At 39.6% G+C, this 25,273-nt stretch overlaps 1 protein-coding gene across 30 annotated transcripts in view; it reads left to right on the top strand.

The window, feature by feature from the left end:
- The window catches only part of VWA3B (von Willebrand factor A domain containing 3B), a 200,837-nt gene that overhangs the window by 98,976 nt on the left and 76,588 nt on the right, over positions 1–25,273 (top strand). For all 30 annotated transcript variants that reach the window (XM_070235060.1, XM_070235055.1, XM_070235056.1 and 27 more), the window contains 4 exons: positions 1,219–1,357; positions 2,433–2,564; positions 15,896–15,994; positions 22,614–22,796. In XM_070235060.1, coding sequence (XP_070091161.1) covers positions 1,219–1,357; positions 2,433–2,564; positions 15,896–15,994; positions 22,614–22,796 — 553 coding nt within the window. The remainder of the gene's footprint in view (positions 1–1,218; positions 1,358–2,432; positions 2,565–15,895; positions 15,995–22,613; positions 22,797–25,273) is intronic.

Here is a 25,273-nt window from a genome sequence, read left to right as displayed (position 1 = left end):
GGTCTGTTTCTGTTGATTTATTTCTCTTCTGGTTATGGGTGATATTTTCATGCTTCTTTGTGTGTCTGGTAATTTTTTATAGGATGCTAGACATTTTGAATTTTACCTTGTTGGGTGCTGGATTTTGTTGTATTTTTTTTTACATGTGTTCTATGATGCAGTTGTTACTTGTAATCACTTTGATCCCTCTGGGGCTTGCTTTTAAGTTATGTTAGCTTTGGTCCAGGGCAGACTTTAGTCCAGGGCTAATTTGGTTCTAATACTAAGGCAATACTCTTATTGGACTCTACTTGATGCTCCATGTACTAAAGAGGCTTTCCTACTCTGGCTGGTTAGAAAATGAACTGTTTCCAGCCCTATGTTAAGCTCTGAGGGGTGGAGCTACCTACTCTTTTTTGGTGATTCATTCCCTGGCTTCAGTAGTTGCTTCACACACATGCTCTGATCATTACTTTGCCAAAATCTCCAGGGCACTCTTCTGGAGATCTCTAGAGTGCATTCTCTCTCTCTGTCTCCATCCTTCCTCACCCTCTCTCTCTCCTTTTATGCAGTAATCTCTTCTTCAGTATTTTGCCCTACAAATTCTACTTGCCTAGGCCTTGCTGAACTCTGAACTCAGTTTCAAGTATTCTTCCATCTGCCCTGCCCCCTCCTCCAGGCTTTGCCTGCAGCTGTGAACTTAATTTACATCCTATGATGGGAGCCTGAGCTTTGACCACGAAGCAGTCCTGCTCATACAACCACCTGGCATTTGCTTATTGTAGGGATCTGGGGTTGCTTGATACTGTCCATAAGCTTCATTGAAGCTTCAGGAATGTGCTGGCTTTACTAGCTTGACTGCAGTCAGCAGACTTAGAAGAACAAATGGTCTGAAGTCATGGCTGAGGCTTCAAACTATCAGATGACTGGAGGTAATTTACTTTTGACTTTGGAACCCAGTATTGGATTTAGTTTTTCTGTCCTATTGATTTTGTAGTTTGGTTTCACTTGGATTGATGACGGATAGCAGAGGGAGGGAGTGGTGATGAGAAAGCCAGCCCAAATGTAGGATTTTCCACAGAAAACCCTAAAAGTGAGTAATCCACTTTTAAGTGTATTGTTTAAGTGTATAAACAATATAGCACAGCTCTGGCCTCTGTAGATGTATCATTAAGTTCTTAGGGAGGTGCTCATTGCTGTGGGCTCTAACCATTCACTTTTAACCTTGTTCCTGCCTAGGATTAAATGGCTACAGGAGAGGAGTCAAATGCTCTTTGGAAAATTGCGTAATGATTGCGTGTACATTCTCATCGATACATCTCACTCAATGAAGGGAAAACTGGACTTGGTGAAGGACAAGATCATCCAGTTTATACAGGTTAGATGGGGCTGTCAGGTTCATGCATTTGGGGGCCTGTGCATCATGAATGCACCTCCACCAGTCATCACCTACAGTTGTTATGAGAGGTGCACAAGTAAGATGTGCACTCAAGATTCTGTAGGAAAGCCACTTCAGGAAAGAGCTCCCTATTGCAGGTTAGAGAATTATCAGTTCTTCTTTGCAAACAGACCCTTCCTTTGGTGGATCCTTTCTGTAATGCATGGGTTGCTAAGGGAGTTTTTGTGTCCATTGCTTCAAGTTTTCTCAATCCTGAAATCTGTGATGTGCACATACTTCCATCATTTTCCATATAACCTTCAGCTCAGCATTTTTATTTTAATTACCAATGTTCTTCAGGGATACTGTGTGCACTGGCCTCAGAATTGATGGATGGGAGTAGTGTAAGCTGATGGTTAGGAGCTTCCTGTTCTTATTCTGCCTGTGCTGCCTCTGAGTTGTATGACCTGGAGCAGATTGCCTATGGTTCCTGACTCCTAGTTTCCACACCTATAATGGGGACCATAGTAGTGCTACTAGTTGGTGATATTGATGTATTAACCACAGGAAATAGTTGTGGGGGATGTTGACAAATACGAAATATGGTTTTTAATTTGATAAATCTCTGCTGGAGAAATATGGGCTGATGGAAGACAAGTGAATAGACACATAACTGAATAATAGCTTTACCAAAAGACCATGACCAAAACAATGACTCCATTTTGAATTTCATTTTTTTAAGCAGATTGCAATAATGTGCATATTTGGTATAATATTAACATTAGCATTAAAGACAACATTTAATATTACATAATGTATGTAAACATATATATGAGATGTATATAATATATATTCATACATATGTACATTTGTAAAAGTTTAGTATCCAAACTGTGTATAAGTTTTATTTAAATGCTTTTTGTACTAGAAAAGATTTTCTCTATTGAATGTAACTTTTAGCTTCTAAAACGGAAAATAGCTATCATAGTGATTAAAATTTATGAAACCATGACCTGTCCTAACCTTTTCTTACATTTGAGTGGTTTTATGGTTAAATAATAATTGTCTCTTACAGGAACAGCTGAAATATAAAAGGAAATTCAATTTTGTGCAGTTTGATGCTCAAGCAATTGCTTGGCGGGAAAAACTTGTTGAAATTGATGAAGATAATTTGAAAAGGGCTCAGTCCTGGGTTAGAGACATTAAGGTAAGGCTACGTCTGGGAGAAGAAGCCTGACATGATCACCTGTTGGGTTTATTCATAGGATAGAAATGCTTGAGAAAGTTCTTTGAGCCCCAAGGATGGCAGTGGCTTCACGTAGACACTCATTTTGTTTACAAAGGTCACATTAATCCAATCTCGTTAGTCAATATCTTAATATTTAACTAAGCTTCTCTTCACAGCATTTCATTTCCAGATCTGCCCTGGCTCGTGTCTCAGCCCCTTTATGAAAACAAATTTCAAAATGCAATTTTTTTTGTACTCAAACAGATTTGTTCCCTCTGAAACTTCATTATTGTTTTAAGTGATATATTGTAGCCATTTTTAACAGTGGACTTTGTTCAAAAGTAATGAACTTGTGGAAACATACAGTCCAAGATGAGTGGTCAAGACGGAGAGCAGGGAGAGAGGAGAGCAGGATGCAGCAGGAGGTGAAATAATTTCTTCAGGCCTGCACTTTACTTGGAGAACTTTAAAGCTATTGTTTTTGGCATTTACACAGACTACTGGGGAGAGTTTTCCTTTCCTTAAATTTTCTCTTGTCTTGAACTTATCTTAATTTTAAAAGGTTTTTTTTTTTCCCCCAAGAACCGTATAGCATTCCAGGTATTTGAGATACGCTAAAATTGTGACTAAGGGCTCTTTTTAAAAGTCAAACATAGATCATAAATATCTTTAAAATAGTTCAGTGCCTGAGTTTAGAGTCAAGATTTGACGGGAAGCCACAAATGGACATTCGGGGGGCTCCCTGGTTATTAACAAAGCAGGGCCTGTGCCATCATTGGGATGTGCTGGAGATCCCTTGGGATTTGCTTTTACAAATTGGGAGGAGGAGGACATATGTTCTATAAGAAATAATAATGCCTGTAAAATTTTGTCCTAACTGGCCACTTTAGCCTGGGAAAGCGTATTAAATTCATACCCAACTTGGTAAATTTCCAGGATTAACCAAGGATGTTACGTGGGACATATGTTCTCTCCTTTTACAGAGCATCTATAATAGGAAATGTCTTGTTAATTCAGAGTCCACTAATTTAGGGTTTGTGATAACAAGATATCACATATGTAATCTCATTGGATAAAAGCATTAATGGGTTCTGCTTTATATAAGAGTCACTAATGAATAGAACCAGCCATCTAAATGGCTAAAAAATATAACTCAGATCATTCTTTGTATAGTATGATTCTGCTCTCTTCAAAAGTCTGCATTGAAGCTCCCTTACTTGCTTGTTGAAGGTGCAAAATTCCTTTTCAAGTCCAGATTCCTCTATAGTTCTTTTGGCGTGCTTGGTCCAGGAATCAACCCAGTACCTTCAGCACACCTCTCAGGCTCTGAGCCACCATGTGCTGGTGTCACGGAGCAGGAGTTCCCCAAACAGGCATCGCCAGTCCTAAGGTCAGAGAAGCACAACTTGAGGCAGTGCCTGCCCAGTAGGGTAGTGGGAGGTGGGGTCTGGCCCAAGGCTGCTGTGGGTGCAGGTGTGAAACAGGCACCAACTCCTGGCCAGCGTTCCCATGGCGCTCAGTAAGACTTTCTCCCAGCTTTTCCAGTACCTTTTCCGCATACCCTGAACAGTGGGCTTGTCAACAAAGGACTGTTGAGATTGGGCTCAGAGGGAGGTTGTTCTTCTGTTTACATTTCTGCTGCCCAAATGCTGCAGGAGTTGTTTTTTTTAACTTTTTAACTTGAAATCGTTTTAGATTTACATAAGAGTTGGAGAAATAGTACAGAGAATTCCCATATACCCCTCACCCAGCTTACCCTTGTGTTAAGATCTGACACAACCATAGTACAAATATCAAAACTAAGAAAAGCACATTGATATTATTGGCTATATTACAGACCTCATTCAGAGTTCATTAGTTTTTCCGCTAAAGTCCCTGTTACGTTCCAAGGTTCAACCAAGATTCAGTCCACCTTGCACTTAGTTGCAGGGTCTCCTTAGTCTCCTCTGATCTGTGACAGCACTCGGTCTTTCCTTGTCTTTCTTGACCTTGATACTTTTGAAGAGTACTGATCAGATGTTTTGTCGAATGTCCTTCAATTTGGTTTTGTCTGATGGTTTCTCATGACTGGATTTGGGTTATGGATTTTGGGAAGAATACCTCAGAGGTGGTGTGTCCTTCTTAGTGCATCATATCATATCAAGTACATATCAGGTACACAATGTTGATATGCCTTAATACTGGTGATGTTAACTGATCACTTGCTTAAGGTAGCATCTGCCAAATTTGTTGTGTATAGTTATGCATCACTTACTTAATCATGGGGATATGTTCTGAGAAGTGTGTCATTAGGCAATTTCATCATTGTGTGAACCTCATAGAGTGTACTTACACAAACCTAGATAGTGTAGCCTCCTACACATCTAGGCTATATGTACTAATCTTATGGGACCACTATCACATATGCGGTCCATTGTTGACTGAAACATAGTTATGCGGCGCATGACTGGATAGTTCTGTGGATTTTGACAAATGCGTAGTCATGTGTGTAAACCACAGTACCAAAGAGAGTAGTTACATCACCCTTAAAATATCCTCAAGAGCCCTTTGTAGTTAACTCCTCCCCTCCCGTGGCATCCACTGCTCTCTCTTTCTGTCCCTATAGTTTTTTATCATTTCTAGAATGTCATATAAATGGAATCATATCCTAGGTAGCCTTTTGGTTCTAGCTTCTTTCATTTATCAAAAGATATTCAAATTCATCCAAGTTATTTCATGAATCAAGAGTTTGTTCCTTTTTATTGATGCTCAGTATTCCATTCTATGGATGTAAAACTGTTTACCCATTCCCTGTTGAAGGACATCTGTGTCATTTCTCATTTGGGGCATTTATGAATAAAACTGCTATGAACATTTGGGATACAGCTTTTTGTGTGAATATATGTCAAGAACTGTGAAGGATCTGAGATTTTACCTTATTTGCAAACTAACATGAATGTTAGCAGAAGACCCAAAACTCCTGGGTCAGAAACAAAGGACTTAGTATTCACGGCAATAGCAGTAGCCAGAGTATCTGCATCTTCTGGTACCAATTCTCTGAACTCCAATTCCCACAGGGTGATGTGAAGAGGGACAGGTGACACTTGCAGACAAGGTAGGTTGTGCTAAAGAAAAGGGATCCTGAACATAGAGGAACTGAATTTTCTATAATGGACTATAAACATGCTTGTCCTTTGTTCTAGAATTAGATATTATTTTTATAGTGGATAATAAGCATACTTGCCTTTTTCTTTGAAGGAAGACATTATCTCTATTTTCTAAGGCTGTTTGCTATATAAACATCCTTGAAAAGATAGACCAGAGGTTCTTGAGATAGGAATATAGAATATTGATTTGAGACATTTCCTCTTTTCTAATGTAGGATTTTAATACTATAAATTCCTTCTCAGCACTGCATTAGCTTCATCTCACATATTTTCATGTTGTGTTTAATTTTCATTCAATTCTATGTAATTTTTTATTTTCTTTGTGGTTTCTTTTTTGAACCATGAGTTATTTAAAGCCCATTCTTTAACTTCCAAGTGCTTGGAGATTTTCATGTTATCTTTCTGTTATCAATTTCTATTTTGATTCCACTATAGTTAGAGGACATACTCTGTATGATTTCAATTCTTTTGAATTTGTTAAGGGTTGTTTTATAACTCAAGATATGGTCTATTTATACGAATTTTCAATGTTTGTTTGAAAAGAATATGTATTCTGTTGTTAGAATGTTCTCTAAATGTTAATTAGATGTGGCTAGTTGAAGGTATTGTTCAGTTACTTTATATCCTTGCTGTTTATGAATGCTATCAACTGTTACAACTATTGAAGTCCCCAATCATAACTGTTGAGTTGTCCATTATTTCTTTCAGCTCTGTTAGATTTTGCTTCATGTATTTTGAAGCTCTGTTGTTTGGTGCATACCCATTTAGGGTTGTTATCTTCTTGTTGGATTGATCTTTTTATCATCATGTTCAGTCCCTTGTAATTTCCTTTTCTTTAAAATCTGCATTATGTGATATTAGTATAGTTACTCATAATTTTTCAAAATTAATGTTTACATAATGTATCTTTTCTGTCTTTTTACTTTCAACCCACCTATGTTGTTATATTTGATGTGTTCCTTTTAGACTACATAGAGTTAGGCCATATTCTTGTTCACTCTCCAATCTCTGTCATGTTATTGGCATACTTAGGCCATTTACATATAAAGTAATTATTGATATTTAAGGCTTACGCCTCCCATTTTGTTGTTTTCTGTGTTTTTCCTCTATTTCTCCTTTCTCTTATTTTTCTTGCCTTCCTATGGATTAATTGAAGAGTTTTAGTATTCTATTCTGATTCACTTTTAATGTTTTTGAGTGCATTGCCTCATATGGTTTTCCTCATGGTTGTTCTAGGTATTTTCTTATACATATATGTAGCTTATCACAGCCCACTGATGGTTTACCGCTACAAGTTAAGTGTACAAAACTTCCTTCCATTTAGGTCCCTTTACTCTCACCATATACAAACTATAATTTTCTGAACTATTTCCTCTATGTTCATTATACATCATATTAGATAGTGTTGAACTTTTGCTTCAGCTGTAAAACATCATTAAAGACACTCATGAGTTCATTAAAGATACTCATGAGGTTATGGATTCTTTATTATATCTACTTCTATATTTACCCATTCCATTGTTTTTTCATTTCTGAAGGTCAAAGCCTTCTTTCTATTTGGAGAGCTTTCATTAGCCATTCTTTAAGGGTAAGTCTTCCAGCAATAAATTCTCTTTGTTTTCCATCTCCTTCAACCCTGGCGGAGATTTTCACCAGATATGTGATTCATGGCTTGCAGTACTTTTTTATCACTATTTGAAAAATGTCATGGCACTGGTTTCTATGATTTCAGATGAGAAATTGCTGTCATTTGGTTGGTGTTCCTTTATAGTTAATGTATTATTTCTCTTTGGCTATTTTTAGGATTTTTCTTTGTCTTAGTTTTCATAAGTTTTGTGTCTTTTCAGAAGTGTCTTTGTGTAGATTTCCTTGGTTTTACCCTATCTGCAGTTTGCTTAGCTTCTTGAATTGTAGTTTTCATCAAATTTGGAGAGTTTTTAGCCATTACTTCTTTAAATACTTTATCGGTCCCACACTCTTTCTCCTCTCCTTTATGGGATTCTGATGGTATGAATGTTACATCCTTTTCATTGTCCCAGAGATCTCTGAGGCTCTGTTGGTATTGGCATCAGTTGATTGCTTTTCTCATTCAAATGTAGTTTTCCTGGTTCCTTGGTATGATGAATGATTCTTTTATTGGATCCTGGATAATTTGGTTACTATGTTAGGAGACTCTCTATTCCCGTTTAAATCTTCTCATTTAGCAGGCAGTCACCTTGTTCAGGTTTAGTATGTTCATTCCAGCATAACTTTGTGGGCTTTAGTTCCAATGACACTTTAATTTTCTAAGCCATGCTGTCATATTCTGGTCTGCTTTGTTCTCCTCATTCTGCTGGGACTCCCACTCAGTTCCTGTTTGGTGCTGTCTGTGGGGGTGGAAGTCATGTCCCTGGGCTGCCTATTGTTGCTGGGTGACCCTCTGGGTTGCAGGAGCAGAAGCTGCACCCTTTGTCACTGAGTAGAGGGCAGGAAGACACAGGGCTTGGTGTTTACTGTTGTTGTAGGATTGGACTGCCCATCAGTGCTCCAGTTGTGGATCTGGGAGAGTCAGGGACTTTGCTCATGCTGACGGATCACACCACCCACTGGTGAGCTGGTTGTAGCATGGTGCTAGATTAGCTGCACTGATGCCACTGCTGCCAGTGAGCCAGACCACCTGCCAGTGCCCAAGTTTGGAAATGCACAGGACTTTGTTTACTGTGCTGAAGTTGCATAGAACCACCTGCCAGTACCCCAGGTGTGGAGTGGGGGCCGAGACAGCCTGAGATATTGCTACTGCTTTTGCTATCAGCAGATCAGACCACTGGCACATGCCCCAGAGTTGCAGCATGGGGGCTGGACGCCTGAGTGCTTTACTGCTGCCGTTGTTTCTGGTGGATCAGATTTCCCACCAGAGTTGGGTTGTGGAACAGGGTCTAGGCAGCTGGGGTTTTGCTGTTTCTGCTGGCAGATTGGTTTGTAGAGCAAGGACTGGGACCGCCATGACATCAATACTGCCACTGCCTCCAGCAAACAGGGCCTGAGTTGTGGAGTAGAGGTTGGGGATTTCCACTAGGTCTCTGTTGGACTTAACCTTTCCCAGTCCTTTTGTCAGAGCAAGTGAGTTTTTGGCTTGTTTTGTTTGTTTTGGTCCATGCCTGTTAATGGTTTCCAGTTGCAGGCCTCTTTGGTACCCAAACTGGAAGCATATGAGAGATCAAAAGAAGACCAAGGAACTCACTACAATGCCTTTCTTCAAGTCTTGAGGTCCCTAGCCAGTCCACCTTCTTCTTTCTAGCTCTTAGAATCCTTTTATGATTGTCTGTTAAATAATCTTGAGGGTATTTCATTGTATTTAGAGGGCAGAAGCAGGGAAGAGTGAGTCTATGCCATCTTGCTCCAGACCCTTCTTCAATTTTTGAGAGATGTTTTCTTTGGGAATAGAATTCTAGATTGACAGGTTTTTTTCTTTCTGTATTTAAAAGCTATTATTTTATTGTCTTCTAGCTTTCATGGTTTCTGTGGAAAAGTCTGCTATATTTCGTACCTTTGTCCATCTGTATGTGCTGTGTCTTTGTTCTCTGACTGACTTCAAAGTTTTTCTGTCCTTTGGTTTCAATAGTTTGAATGTTATTTGCTTAGGTGTAGAGTTATTGTTGATGTTTATTTTATTTGTACATATATTGTTATTTTGTTCACATGTATTTCTAAGCTAAACTCATTATTTGAGATAATTATAATTCCCATGCAGTTGTAAGAAAAAGTTCAGAGAGATCCTGTATAATAATATACATAAATGCCAAGAAACACAATTGTTAGCTTGTATGGTAGTTGCATGTTTAGTTTTTAAGGAAACAGCCAAGCTGTTTCTAGAGACTACTGTTTTATATTCCCACCAGCAATGTATTAGTGATCCAGTTTCTCTGCGTCCTTGTTAGTATGTGGTATAGTCACTCTTTTTTATTTTAGCCATTCTGATTAGCGTGAAGTAATATCCCATTGTGATTTTAATTTTCATTTAGGTAATAACTGATGATGATGAGCATCTTTTTATGGGCTCATTTTCTGTGTGTTTATCTTCTTCAGCCAAATATCTCTTCATATCTTTTGTCCATGTTCTAATTGAATTTTTCATTTTTTTTACTGTTGATTTTTGAATGTTCTTCTTATATTCTAGATACTAGTCCTTTGTCAGACATGTCGTTTGTGAATACTTTCTGCCAATCTGGAGCTTGTCATTTCATCCTCTTAACACATCTTTTACAGACCAAAAGTTTTCAATTTTGATTAAGTTAAATTTATCAATCTTTTCCTTTTATGACCTAGGTCCTAAAGATTTTTCTCTTATATTTTTTTCTAAAAGTTTTATATTTTTGTGTTTTATACTTAAGGTCATGATATTTTTTGAGATAATTTTTATATAAAGTGTGACTTTTAGGCCAAGGTTCGAGGTTCCTTTTTTTTTTTTTTTTTTGCCTGTGGACATCAATTCCTCTGGCTCCATTTGTTGAAAAGTCTGTCTCTCTAGCATTGAATTGGTTTTTCATCTCTGTCAAAAATCAGTTGGGTATATTTCTGTGGGTCTATTTCTGAATTCTCTGTTCTCTTCCATTGATCTATGTATTTATCCCTCCACTAATACCACATGGGCTTGATTGCTGTAGCCATGTATTAAGTCTTGAATATGAGTAGACTGACTCCACTTTATTCTTCTTTTCCATAATGATCTTAGCTTTTCTAGTTCCATTGCCTTTCCATATAAATTTTAGAATAATCATGTATATATCTGCAAATCTTGGGGTTTTTTTTGAAGTATGAATTACATTAAACCTGGATATCAGTTTGGGGAAAGTTGATGTCTTAACTATGTTGAATCTTCCAATTCATGAACATAGTTTATTTCTCCATTTATTTAGATCTTCTTTGATTTCTTTCATCAGTATTGTATAGTTTTCAGATATAAGTCCTGCATATGTTTTGCTACATTTACACTTAAATATTTCATTTTGGGGGGTAATTGTAAATGAGTATTGTATCTTTTTTTAAACTTCATTTTTTTCTTTAAAGTATGATTTTTTTTTTTTTTTTTTTTTTTTTTTAGTGAGGAAGGTGGGCCCTGAGCTAACATCTGTTGCCAAACTTCCTCTTTTTTTTTCTCCCCAAGCCCAAGTACATAGTTGCATATCCTGGTTGTATGTCATTCTAGTTCTTCTATGTGGGACGCCACCACAGCATGGCTTGATGAGCGGTGCATAGGTCTACGCCCAGGATCTGAACTGGCGAACCCCAGACCACCGAAGCAGAGTGTACGAACTTAACCAGTCAGCCACAGGGCTGGCCCCAAGTATCGTATTTTTAATTTTGATATCCATGTGTTCATTGCCAGTATATACAATTAACTTTTGTATATTTCTCTTGCATTCTGCACCCTTTTGGAATTCACATATTACTTCAAGAAGGTTCTTTTTGTAGATTACTTATGATTTTGTAGGTTTTTGTAGCTGCTCTTCTTCAAGTTGCAGAAGTTTCCCTCTGTTTCTATTTTTCTTGAGTTTCTGTTATTACTGGGTGTTGAATTTTGTCAAATGCACTTTGTGTATTGATTGATATACTCATGTGTTTTTTTCTTTAGCCTGTTAATATGGTGAATTCCATGGGTTTTTTTTTAATATGAACCACCCTTGCATCCCTGGAATAAACCTCACTTGGCCATTGTATATAATTCACCGTATATATTGCTTAATTTTATTTGTTGATATTTTGTTAAAGATTTTTGTGTCCATGTTAGTGACAGATATTGGTCTATAGGTTTCTTTTTTTTTACTGTCATTTTCTGGTTTTGGTATCAGAGTATTACTAGATTCATAACACGAAGTGGACAGTATCCCTCTTCTTTTGTTTTCTGGCAGAGGTTGTGTAGAATTGTGGAAATTTTAAATGGTTGGTAGAATTCTCCAATGAAACCATCTAGACTGAAGATTTCTTTGTTGGGAGTTTTAAAATTATGATTTCTACGTAAATAATAGTTATAGGGCTATTAAAGTTTTCTGTTTCATATTAGGTGAATTGTGGTAGTTTGTGTGTAAGTTGTCAAATTTATGTGTGTAGGATTGTCTGTGGAATTCCCTTATTATTCTTTTGATATCTACAGCATCTGCAGTGATATTCCCTATTTCATCCCTCATATTAACAATTTGTGTCTTCTCTCATTTTTCTCTTTGTCAGTCTTGCTGGAAATTTGGCAATTTTATTGATCTTTTAAAAGAAGCCATTCTTTATTTCATTGATTTTTCTTGATTCTTTTACTGTTTTCAATTTCATTGGTTTATTCTCTTTTTGTTATTATTTCCTTCCTTTTGCTTGCTTTGGATTTACTTTGCTCTTCTCTTACTATATTCTTGAGGTGAGAATGTTAATTATTTATTTGACTTTTCCTCTTTTCTAATGTATGCATTTAGTGCTATAAATTTTCCTTTTAGCACTGCTTTACCTGTGTCCCACAAATTTCTATGTATTTTCATGGATTCCTTTGGGAGTTGCTCAGTTTGTTGAATCTATACATTTAGATCTCTTGCCAAATTTGGGAAGAGTGAGGTGTTGTGTCTTCAAGTACTTTTCCAGTCCCATGCTCTGTCTTCTCTCTTTCAGGAACTGATAACAGAAACATTAAATCTTTTGTTACAGTCCCACAAATATCTAAAGGCTCTGTGTTTTTTTCTTCAGTTGTCTTCTCTATATTCTCAAATTAGGTAATTTCTATTGTTCTATCTTCCAGCTCACTGATTTTTTTCTTCTCTCCCCTCCATTCTGCTGTTGAGCCCTACTGTGTTTTAAAATTTTAGTTATTGTGTTTTTAAGTTTTAAGATTCCATTTGGTTCTCCTTAGTATCTTTTATTTCTTTGCTGAGACTTTCTGGTTCTTTGCTGATGCTTTCTAGTTTTCGTTTGTTTCAAACTTGTTGGTGATTGCTATTTGAAACATTTTTATCATGGCTGCTCTAAAACCTTTGTCAAATAGTTCTAACATCTCTGTCATCTCAATGTTGGTATCTATTGTCTCTTTCATTCAGGTTGAGATCTTCCTGGTTCTTGGTACGATAGATGACTTTCAATTTAATACCAGACATTTTCATTTTGTCTTATCATGCTCTGGATATTATTCAAACCTTCTATTTAGTTGGCTCTGTCTGACACTGCTCTGTCAGGGGATAAGAGGACCCTGCTGCAGTACCGTCAGGTGGAGGCTAAAGTCCATGTTCCCCACTCAGACTCTGAAGGGGGAAGAGCACCTTGTTACTGCTGGGTGGGAGTGACACCATCGGGCATGGAGGACTTATTACAATTGGTGGGGATGAAAGTTTTGGCTTACTACTTGGCCTTCTCTGACACCCCCCTGGCAGAAGTGTTAGGGCATTTTATTTCACTTATCCTACCTGGTATTCTCTGACTTTCTTGGGTGCGTAGGTTTGTGTCTGTCATTGTTTTTGGAAAATTCTCAGCCACTATTTTTTCAAGTATTTCTTCTACCCTGTTTCTCTCTTCTCCTGTGTTTCCAAGTATGCAGCTGTCAGACCATCTGATATTGTTCCACAGCTCTTTGGTGCTCTTTTCTGTTTTGATTTACTCTTATTTCCTCTTTGTATTCATCTGTGTTACTATGGGTTTTTTGTTGTTGTTGTTGTTTTAGCATTTCCATTTGATTATTTCCTAAGGTTTCCATCTCTGCTGAAATTACCCACCTGGTCTTGAAAGTTGCTGACCTTTGCCATTAAGGTTTTAATGTCTTAATCATAGTTCTTTTTAAATTTCTGTTAGATCGTGTCAACATCTGTCTCATATCTGAGTTTGTTTCTGATGAGTACTTTTGTCTCTTGGTAGTACATTGTTTATTTTTTCTTTTTAATATTTTGTTGTTGTTAAAGCTGGACATCATGTGAGGTAGATAGAGATTGAGATAAATATTTTTTAGGCCTGGAAATGAGCATGCCTTTCTTTTTAAAATATGTGGGAGCGATAACATTAGTCTGATTAGGAGTTGGGCTGGGTTTGAGGTTGGTTTGTTATTGTTACCTTCAGTGCACATACCCTTGAAGTCTTGTAGATGTTTTGTGTTAAGATGGTGGATGATGTGCTAGATGGTTATTTTTCAATGTCTGCTCCACCCTCAGCTTTTGGTTTTCCCTTTACTCTGGGCCTCAGAGACAGTCTGTCTCTTGCAAGTTACTTGCTAGTCAGTGTTTGCAGGAGAGTGATGGGTGGGTGGGGTTTTTTCAATTATTTTATTGAGATCACAATGGCCTGTAACATTGTGTAATTTCAGGTGTATATTATTATTTATCAGTTTCTGTATAGACTGCATTCTGCTCACCACCAGTAGTCTAATTTTTATCCATCACCATATATATGTGCCTCTTTACCCCTTTCACCCACCTCACTACCCCCTTCCTCTCTGGTAACCACTAATCTTTTCTCTTTATCCATGTGTTTGTTTATCTTCCACATATGAGTGAAATCATGTAGTATTTGTCTTTCTCTGTCTAATTTCGCTTAACATCATACCCTCAAGGTCCATGCATGTTGTTGCAAATAAGGTGATTTTGTCTTTTTTATGGCTGAGTAGTATTCCATTGTGTATATATATATATACACCACATCTTCTTTATATGTTCATCAGTTGATGGGCACTTGGGTTGCTTCCATGTCTTGGCTATTGTAGATAATGCTGCAATGAACATGGGGTGCATAAATCTCTTTAAATTATTGATTTCAAGATCTTTGGATAAATACCAGTAGTGGGATAGCTGGATCATATGGTATTTTTATTTTTAATTTTTTGAGAAATCTCTGTCCTGTTTTCCATAGTGTCTGCACCAGTTTGCGTTCCCATCAGCAGTGTCTGAGGGTTTCCTTTTCTCTGCATCCTCTCCAACATTTGTTGTTTTTTGTCTTGGTAATTATAGCCATTCTGGCAGATGTGAGGTGATTTCTGAATAAGCCTTGGTCTTAGTCAGGCACGGTGTCCCAGAGTCTCAGGGACGTGGCCTTCTCAGTAGTTCTGAGCCCAGTACCTTTCCCTGCTCCTTCTGCAGGTGTGACGGGTTTGTTTCTCTCCTCTTCCCTTCCTCCAGCTGTCCTGGTTTTCACCCATGCCCTAAGGGTGGCCATGTTTGCTGCCCTTCCCTCCGCTTCCCAGCACACATAGATTAAGGCTTTGTTCTGTAGGGGAGATAGAGGAGAAGGCTCCCTGTGGAGATTCCTGTATCGGTGGCCCTCTCTCCCACTTCTGCACATGAAAGATATTTTCTTAGGACTCTCCCAGTCTTTTCTGTGAGTACCCTGTGGGGTTTGTGGTGAACAGCCTTCAAGAGAGTGCAGATCCCCCTACATTTGTGGCCTCCGGACTGTACCCTCTCACCAGTATACACCTGGCCAGACTCTACCAATTTACCAATCGCCCCAGCCTAGCTCTTCTTCCTAGTGTCTGGCTGCCTCTTGTCCCAGAAAGCCAGTGCTTGCATCTTGCCCGGCTCCGCAGATGCCCATCTCGCCCCAGGTGTTGGGCCAGTTAGTTGTCCTGGGACCTGAGCCTTCTGACTGGCCTAACAAAAGTCGCGCGCTTGCTGTTTGTCGGCTTTCGTTCATTATGAGTTTTGGAGTGACTCTTGCCAGTGCTCTACATACCTGGGCAGAAACTGCAGGAGTTTTAAAAATGTACTGTTTCTTTGCTGTACTCCCAGGTTGCTAGTGATACCACACTCATGTTTGTTGCATGTTGGGTGTCGTGATTAAATCCTGGTTGGAAACAAACATGATCCCTGCCAGGTGTATTCAGGTCGCATGTTTAAGCGGTGTTGACAGCTGAATGAACAGTAACTGAGTTAGTGCCTCACACAGAAGCACACAAAGGTAAAATTGCATTAAGAACTCTGTCCTGAGGACAGGAAACCCAGAGTCTTGGCAACTAGCAGTCCTGGAACTGTCTGAATAGCGACTTTTATGGCACACCCAGGGGTCAGGCTTCTTGGAACTACTGGGCTCAAATTATTATCTCAACATAATTTTAATCTATCTTTTATATCACAAGTACTTTTCTTTCTTGTTTGGAAGCAGAAAATAAATAACATTCATTTGAGACCTTTTTTGAGATTCGAGTATGTGCTTGTCATCTCTCTCTCTTTTCTGTAGATTGGAAGTTCCACGAACACCCTGAATGCCCTGCAAATTGCTTTTGCTGATAAAGAAACACAAGCAATCTACCTTTTGACAGATGGGAGGCCTGATCAGGTACTTAGCAAAGTTGTGAACAAAGACTAACCGATTCCCTGAAAGTGAATGCTGAGAATGGGTTTGGGGGATCTTTTCAACTGTCACCAGAAAACTGCTGAGAGATATTTCCTTGGTTCAGGAACAGAGAACTGAGGTGAGAAAATCCACTGAGGAATTCCTTTGTCTATTAAAACACTGAGGAGAATTTATGTGGGCGTGAGTATTGTCTGGTTAATGTGACACACACTCCCAGACCTGGAGACCAACCTCATAAAAGGAGACGTCCGTCTTCCACTGAAGACTGGTTTATGTTTTATTGCAAACTAAGAGTGAGGAGATCCTTTTTGATTTTTTTCCTTTGAGGACTCTAAATCTAAACATGTCACTGTACGCTGTCCTTGGTTCTACCTCTAATTTTAACTTACTAATCATTTAAACAAAAGCATGCCTTTCCAGTGAAACGTTCTTTGTTTTGTTTAGCCTGACTGGAAACTATTTGAAAAGTTTTAGCGGAGTCTGCTCGTCTTCTTTTGAGCTTTGTGAATGAAAGACTAATGCTCTGGGCCTTAAATAAACATACGGATTTGCAGGCCAGTACAGTGTAAATTAACTAAAGTGAGTTAGGATCAACGTATTGTGAGGTGTTTGCCTGTGAAGACTGCTAGGCAACTATTGTAAAATATCCTATGTCGAATGGTCCAGGGCTTAAACAGTAAAGCAACTGGATTTTACTACAGTATTAGATTTGTGGCAGAGAAGTTTATGTAAAGTAAAATTTTATTTTGAATGATTTTCCTATCAACTTCACTGTACTTTCTATTCAGAAGCGGTTTTACTGTGCCTGGCTTGTGTTCCCTGTGTGGTGCCCAGTTTGAGGCTACAAAGCTGACTAATATCTCATCCCTGCCTAGGGAAGTCTCCAGGCTGGGTGAGGTGCTCGACAGACGCCTTTAACTCTGATACGTTTTGGGGAGTGGGGTTGCCAGTGCTGGGAGACATCTGGGAGCACAGAGTGATGAGTTCTGCTATACGAGATGCAGAGAACACCAGGCCAGGTTCCACTGAGGAGGGGACCTTTCAGCTGTGTCTAGAAAGAGGAGAAGGAATTTTCTCAACAGAGGAGATTCCTGGTATCCTGGGTAGAAGGAACAGAGGCATGAAAATATGTGGGCTGCTCAGAGCAATAATCTGAGGGCAATGATGGGAGAGTGTCAGGGCTGAGGCTCGAAAGTTAGGTTGGGGGAGATCATGAAGGTCCTTGACCACCACATGGAAAGGATGGGCTTTGCCGCGATGGGGGCTCAGAGGAGCAGGTGGTCCCGTCCACCTGTATTTTAGAAATATGCCTCTGTAGTGCCAGGGAAAGACTAGATCTCGATGAGAGCTGGTCAGGGCCCACCTCAGGTAGGAGCAGCAGAATTGGGAGAAGGGGACTCTCTTCAGAGATGAGTTAAGACAAGTAGCAACAAAGGGCTTGGTGGCCAATTTGGGAGGAGGGGAGGGTGGAGTGAGGAGAAGGTGGGAGCAAAGGAGAAAGGGGTCAAGGTGACTGATTGCTGGCTTATAACAATTGTTATTAACTGATTTAAATTTAAATTTAACGCAGGAACAGGCTTGGGGGTGCTGGTGGAGGATGCTGAGTTTGGGCGCCTGTCGTTCATGGATGTCCAGAATCCCCTAGAAATAGGAGGCTAGTGTCTGGAGAAGATGTGGGCTGGAGATTCTGATTTGAAAGTCATCTGGATAGGGATCTTTTTATTTTTAATAAATTCTTACTGATTTTATTGCAGTTTAGAAAATACAGATACGCACATAAGCATAAGAAAGAAGAAAACTTAAATCGTTCATAACTCAATTTTGCGTTCTGCTTTCTTTCATCTAATACACACAGTTTTTCCAAGTCATCAGAAATTCTTTAGAAACATCATTCTCAATAACTATATCATATTTTATTATATAGATTTAATAAAACTTCTACCATAAAAATTAATTTTGTTTATTTAATTTTTGAATAGTAGTACATTCACATGGTACAAATTACAAAGGTACAAAAGGACATATAGAGAAAATTCCCCTCCCACCTTTTGTTCACCAGTTAAGAGGCAATGTGTGTTACCAGTTTCTTGCATCTTCTTTCAGAGATAGTTTGTCATGCAAGCAGATGTGTATTTACATATATATTTCCTTTTAGAATATATAAATGGTGGCATATTATACACACAATCCTGCACCTGTATTAATAAAACAATATACCTTGGAGATTGCTTAATATCGTTTCATAAAGAGCTTCCTCACTTTTTTCATTGTTTCCTACTATCCCATCACATGGCTATTTAGCCGTGTCCTGTGGAGACGGACATTTAGATTGTTTTCAATTTTCATGTTATATACAACGTTGCAAAAGTAACCATGCACGTGTATCATCTTGCACATGTATGAGCATATCTGAAGTGTAAATTTTAAGAAGTGGACTTGGTCAAAAGGTATATGTTTTGATGGATACTGCCAAATAGCCTCCCAAAGAGGATGTACCAAGTAACACTCCTTCTGGCAGTGTACCGAGAAGGGTTCTTGATCTCCAATCCATCATAGACTTCTGAGGGTCCAGAATCTCCCAAGAGTATATACAAAATGGCTTCATATATGTCTCTGGGGAGAAGATCAATAGCATCACCAGATTCTCAGAGGGCCTGCGGTCCACTTAAAGATGAAGAACCAGGGATACGGGTGATAGTTGGAATCAGAAATATGCAAATTACCCCAAAAGTAATTTATAAACTCTTACTTAGGCATGTCATATTTCTATCTGGCTTTTTCCTACATGCAGTCTATTTATTTTGCATTATCCCTCAGATTCTCTCAGAAAAGTAGATGAATATTTGATATTCACACTCTATGTAGAGGACATTGAGACACTAAGAAATCTCCATTCATTTTTGAATTTTCACTGACTTTGTAGGACCTGCTATGTAAGGCCAATGTTATTATTCCTAACACTCAGCAGAATTTATACTTGGAAGACCAGAGATGCTGTTCAGGATTCAATATCACAGACACCAACTTACTGCCTGTTGATTAAATGTCCAGGGCAGAATTATATAGCAAGGCAAGTCTTTAAAATTAATCAAGTTAAAAGAGTTCTAGTAATATTAGTCTTCATTAAGATGGAACCGATGGGTGTCCTTTGGTGGACACCTGTAGGTGTGCATGGACACTGCCGGGCCTGTGCCGGGAGCAGCCCAGCACATCTTTGGCTGCAGTCATTTTGGGACTTCTTTGAAGTTAGGGGCTCGCCCTGGCAGGAATCAAGAAAGTGGATTTGAGGAAGGCTTCTGCATCATTCTAAACAAAAATGAATGGATGAAGTCTATCATGGGGTATGCTATGGGTGGGGACGTGGGGAAGGCACCAGGTGAGCCACCTGCACACAAATCCTTCAGGCAGTTAGGAGAACACACCCCTGCCTCTCTTGCCACCCCAGATTGACTTCTGTGGTGAAAGGGACATCTGGATGCACATCTGTCTAGACTCAGAGAAGAGGGAACTGGGCGTTCTCTCAGGTATGCTGCTTGGCCTCGTCTTAGGGATTGAAGGGCCCCTGTGGAGAACGTACTCAGGAGTCCTGGGCTGAGAAGGGCTTCCTCAGTGTTACAGAGGAGCTACACAGGGAGTGGCCCACCACACTCCACAGCCCAGCGGAGCTACTAGAGTAAGTGGCTGGAAAGAGTCAGGCTTAGTCAGGCTGCGGTGGCGAAAGTTTTACTTCAGTGTTCTGAGTCTACTCTTCAAAACTGTGAGGACATAAGGCAATAAAGGAATCCCTGGAGGGTGGAGGGACAGGAGGACAGGAATGGCTATTTCCCATCGCAGGGCTGGAGCTCCTTCTGCAATCAAGGTGCACCTCCACCCTCTGCCAAGCTCTCCAACACCACACTGGGCTCTAGGACTTCAGTTTAGCAAACACTACCTGGGGTGGGTGCGGGTGAGAGGCTCACAACAGTACATGTAACAGACTATCTCATGCTTGCGCTCTCTTTGGCTCTATGGAATGATGGAAATAGCTTTAGAGATAGAGACCGGGGTTAGAAGGTCATCCCCAGCATGCCCATCTGAATGACCTTGGGCAAGTGTCCTCTAAGGTGAATTTCCTCATCTGTGGCTTAGTGCTAATGCTCCCTCCTCACAGGGTTGCTGTGAGTAGATGAGATGATGTTCCCATGAATGCATTCTACAAATGTTTACTGAGCACCATGTACGTGCCAGGCTATCAGTCTGGGATACAGTGGTAAGCAAGATAGACAAGGTGCCTGCTTTCGGTGAAACTTATGTTCTACGGGGAGATAGGCAATGAGCAAATAAATATATGAAATAGTGTCAGGTAGCATATGAAAATGCTACCCACAGTCCCTGGCACTCTCATGGTCAGTGTTAAATCAGTGTTAGTTTCTTTGCCTTCCCATATATCTCAGCTGTAAGTCAGTATAGGAGTAGTTCCTGGCTAAAATTTATTTATCAAATTAACAGAATTTAGGTCTAACATCTCCAGTCTGGTATATGGGACTGAGGGGCAGTGGCCAGGAGTTCCTGGTAAGAAATAAGGATGCTGATGGTACCTACCTCAGAGGGTTGTAGGAAGGATGCAGGGAGAGAGCACAAGCAGAGCTCTTATTGCCTAGTACACAGTAAATGCTCAGAAATGGAACTTAGGTGGAAGACAGAGGAGGCAGCAGAGAGGGCTTTGCTCTGTCCTTACAGTTGACAATAGAGATGAGGTCAGGACTTTAGCTAGGTTAGGTTGCTGTTTGGTTAGGAAACCAGCTGGTGGCCAGAAGGGAAGAAAAAAGAAGAAAGGAGGAAAGATGGCTTAAGGCCAGGGCAAGCTCAAGGCTGGAGCCAGAGCCAGAGACTGAGGCTGTGCGTAAGTGGTGGATGCAATGAGATCAGACCCTGAGGGACCACTCAACTGGCTGCCTCCCTGGGCAGTGTATGAGCTTCCCAAGGCCAGCCAGTGATGAGTCCAGAGTCCTCTCTCCCTCATCACCTTGCCTTCCCCAGGACTCAGGAAAAATATTGGAAGGGTTAAAGGCCAAAGGATAGAGCTGGAAGTGGAGAGTGGGGACTGGCTGAGGGAGCCAGCAAATTTGGTCAATCAAAGAGGGACTCCTAGCACTGAGAAATGCAGAGAAAGTCAGGGAAGGACAATCAGAGGAAGTTTCTGAAGGTTCTCAGCTGGGCTGTCATGGAGAGGCGGCAGGGGAATTTATCAATTAATCTTTCCTGAGAGTCAGTAATATTTACTAAGAGTCAGTCGTTACCAAGAGACAGTTTTTATTGCAAACCAGGGAGACAAACAATCTGGTATTGCTTCTAGTACAAAAATTGTCTTCGAATTCCATTCTTACCACTTAAGAGCTTGACGACCCTAGGAAATCTTTCTGAGCATCGATTTGTCTATCTGTAAGTGGAGCCCATACCTACTGTGCTGATTAGAGTTGCATATTACTGGGGAAAAAGCAGAAGAGCAGACAAATGATGGCTGAAACAATGGAAACATTTATATTCCTACTGAAAGGAAGCCCAGGGGTAGGTAGTCTAGGTTATACAGCTACTTAAGGATGAGTCCCAGAAAACAGCTTCTTTTTATCTTCATGATCCATCATCTTTGTATATGACTTCCACCCTCTTTGTCACAAGATGGCCGTTCCACTTCTAGGTAGAGTGTCCATTTTCCAGGGTTTGGGGGTGGGAAAAGGAAGGACATTAGCTTTTTTTGTTAAGTCTTCATCTTTTTATTAGAGGAAAGGGATCTCTCCCCTGGAACTTCTACCTATATCTCAACGGATAGAATTGGGTCACATGACCACTCCTAACTGCAAAAAGTATCAGAAGATGTTTTTATGTGTGCATGTGTTGTTTGTTTGTTTGTTTTTAACTGGGCACATTGTTGCCATGAAAAAAAAAACCAGAGCTCTGATAGTAAAAAAGGAGGAGAGGAATGGATATTAGGTAGGCAACTATCAGTCCTTCCAAAACTACCTCGTGAGATGGTTGTGAGGATCAACGGGGATTTTCTGTGCCCAGTAGGGTTCCTAGCACATGGAAGGACCCTTAATAAATGTCTCCTCTTTTACTCTGTGGGGGACACGTTCACCATGGCCTGTCTGAGCTGGAAATTGCTCCTTTGGAGTAGATGCTTTGGAAGCCATCAAGATCCAGTGGCCTCACTCTGTTGAATCCCAATAGACAGGATGTTCCACCCGTGACCCTAGTACTTTAAGTGCCCTCAAGTATAGCCCAACACTTCAAAAGGGTGGACTCCAGGCTTAGGTGCACCTAAAATTGAGTGATTTGGTTAGTCAAATCTTTCTTTCAGATTCTTTTCCCACCAAATTGTGAGCCCTCAGAGGGCAAGGGCTGTGTTGTTGGTCTTCATACTCTCACCATCTGGCAGTGTTTGCTTTGTTTATTGAATTGAATTGACACCTTTCCGAGAAGTCATTCACCACTGTGTAAGGAATTACTAGTTGAGAATTTCACGATCTGTAGCAAATACTAAGGATTTTCATGTCTTATTTTTTTCTTTCTCTTCTTCTCTCTTTCCATCTCCCTTTTCTCCCCTCAAAACATATCATTTCAGCCACTTGAAATGGTTATAGACCAAGTGAAAGTTTTTCAGAAAATTCCTATTTATACCATCTCCTTCAATTACAATGATGAGATTGCAAATGGATTTTTGAAAGAGCTTGCTGCTTTGACTGGAGGACAGTTCCATTCTTATGATTTTGGCTGCAAGGATCCTTGTCCTTCACAGGCTGTTCAGGTAAGAGTTTAAGAGCTGAGAAGAGAGTGTTCACTTATTTGAGCTTTCCAGGCTGGGTGCCCATGGACAATGCCTTAGATGGGAAAACAGCAACCACAAAGACAACTAAGTCGAGCAAATGGATCATTTGACAATGAGTGTACTGAAAAATGTGATCCAAGGACCACCTGAGCTAGGGCACTTGTGAAAATGCAGATTCCAGGGTCCCACTTCAGAGCTACTAAGTCAGGCTCTAGGCATAGAGGCCCAGGAATCTTAATTAATATATTTTGTTTCTTTTCTGAGCTTTTTATTATGGAACGTTTATTTGAATAATAACATTTATTGTTCAAATATACGCTAAAGTAGAAGAGTATATGGACCCCTCATATACCCATAAATCAAATTCAACAATTATCAACATTTTGCCAAACTTGAGGAATCTGTATTTTTAACAAGCATCCCCAGGTGTCCATACATGAAGGTTGTTAACCACTACTGTTTGCAGACATTTTGGGGAAACTTTCAAAAACTTCAGATGCTAGGTAGTTGTCTCTTGACTTCTCAGACTATATAACCATGTGACCATCTGATAAAGCAATTCATTCTATTGGGAGAAAGTAAGTAAAATTCTTTTCTCCAATCCTCCAATCTTGGCCTGAGGATATGCGTTTCAAGAATGCCCTTCTAGAGAATGTGTTTTTCGTCTTATCATCTGTCCTGAGGAGTGACTTTAAATCCAGGACAAGTCAGATTACTGATCAGTGCTTGCATGTGAGGAAACTGCGGGAGTCTGGGGAATGAATCATCCAAAAGGATTAGAGGGAACAGTATTTTGAGCTCACACAGGGCAGGGAATAGTGACAACTCCCATCAGCTGGACTGGAAAACCTTATAATCCTATTGGCGTTGGGTAGAGTATACAGAAGGGTCTTGCCTGAGTAGTGGGAACAACCAAATGCTGCTCCAGTTCTGCCTAGGAAATCTTAAATGCAAGACCTGAAAGATCAGTCTGTTTCCAAGGAACTTAACTGCATCCCTGAACAAACCCCAAGAATAATAGTAGGAAAGCAAAAATAGCCACCACTCAACAAAGTAAAATCAACAATTTCTAGCATCCATTTAAATAGTACCAGGTATGCAAAGAAGCAGGAAAATATAGGCCCATAATGAGGAGAAAAAGCAAATAGGAAAATTAAAACATACCCATAACTGACTCAGATGTTTGTATTAGAGCATTAAAACAGTTATTATAACTGTATTTGATATGTTCAAAAAGTTAGGGAGAGACATGGAAAATACAACTAAGACACAAATCCAACTTTTAAATATGATAACTACAATGTATGAGATGAAAAATACATGGAATGGGATGAACAGCAGATCAGACATTGCAGAAAAAAAGACTAGTAAACTGCAAGTCAGCAATAGAAACTATCCAAAATGTAACACAGAGAAGAAAGAACTAAAACCAAAAAACAGAGAACAGGGTGTCAGTGAGCTGTGGAAAAATTTAAGTAGACTAATAAATATATAGTTAAGCAATAGTGGCCAGGAATTTTACAAATTGGATTAAAACTATAAACCTACAGATCCAAGAAACTCAATGAACCCCAAGCACAAGAAACATGAAGAAAGCCATACCAAGTCACATCACAATCAGTGTCAAAGAGAAAATCTTAAAAGAAGAGGGTGAAAGAAGACATATTATGTACAGAGGAACAAAGATAACAAAAACAGCAGAGTTCTCATCAGAAACAATGCAAGTAAGAAAACAGTGGAGTGACATTTTTAAAGTACTGAAAGAAAAAATACTGTCAGTGTGGAATCTATATACAGTGAAAATATCTTTCAAAAAGGAAAGTGAAATAAAGACTTCTAAAGATATATGAAAACTGAAAGACTTCATCACCAATAAACTGGACGTACAAGAAATAGTAAAGGGAGTGCTGTGGGCAGAAGGAAAATCGTAGTAGATGGAAATACAGATCTGCACTACGGAATGAAGAGCAAGGGATATGGTAACTGCATGGGTGAATATGTAAGAGCTTTTCCTTGTTATTTAAATTAATTATAAGATAAATAACTGGAGAGACTTCCAGTTCCAGCAATAATGGAGTAGCCCTGTTCCTCCTAGGTCCTCCATCTTACAGCTAAAAAGCCCTGGACGTAAAACTCACACACAAAAACAAGCATAGGAAGACTCTGAAAGATGGAAAGAAGGTGGGATGCTTAGGAATAACGTGGTAATGAGTCCTGAGGATTTTGTTATCACCTTCCATCTGTCTCAGATAGGGCACTGCTGAAGCCTCCAACCTGGAAACTCTAACAGGCACAAACAAAAAATTGACACAAGAAAAGCCTATTGCCCCTAGACAAAGGACTGGAAAGAGGGTGGTCTAACAATAACAAACCACTTTGCCAATACTGGCCCTACTCCAGCCATACACCAACGGAAAAACTGCACCCGCTTCCCCAGGATTTCACTGGGAGCTGAT

The sequence above is a fragment of the Equus caballus genome, chromosome 15 (assembly GCF_041296265.1).
Source record: "Equus caballus isolate H_3958 breed thoroughbred chromosome 15, TB-T2T, whole genome shotgun sequence".
Lineage (NCBI taxonomy): Eukaryota > Metazoa > Chordata > Mammalia > Perissodactyla > Equidae > Equus > Equus caballus.
This window is presented reverse-complemented; position numbering and strand designations above follow the sequence as displayed.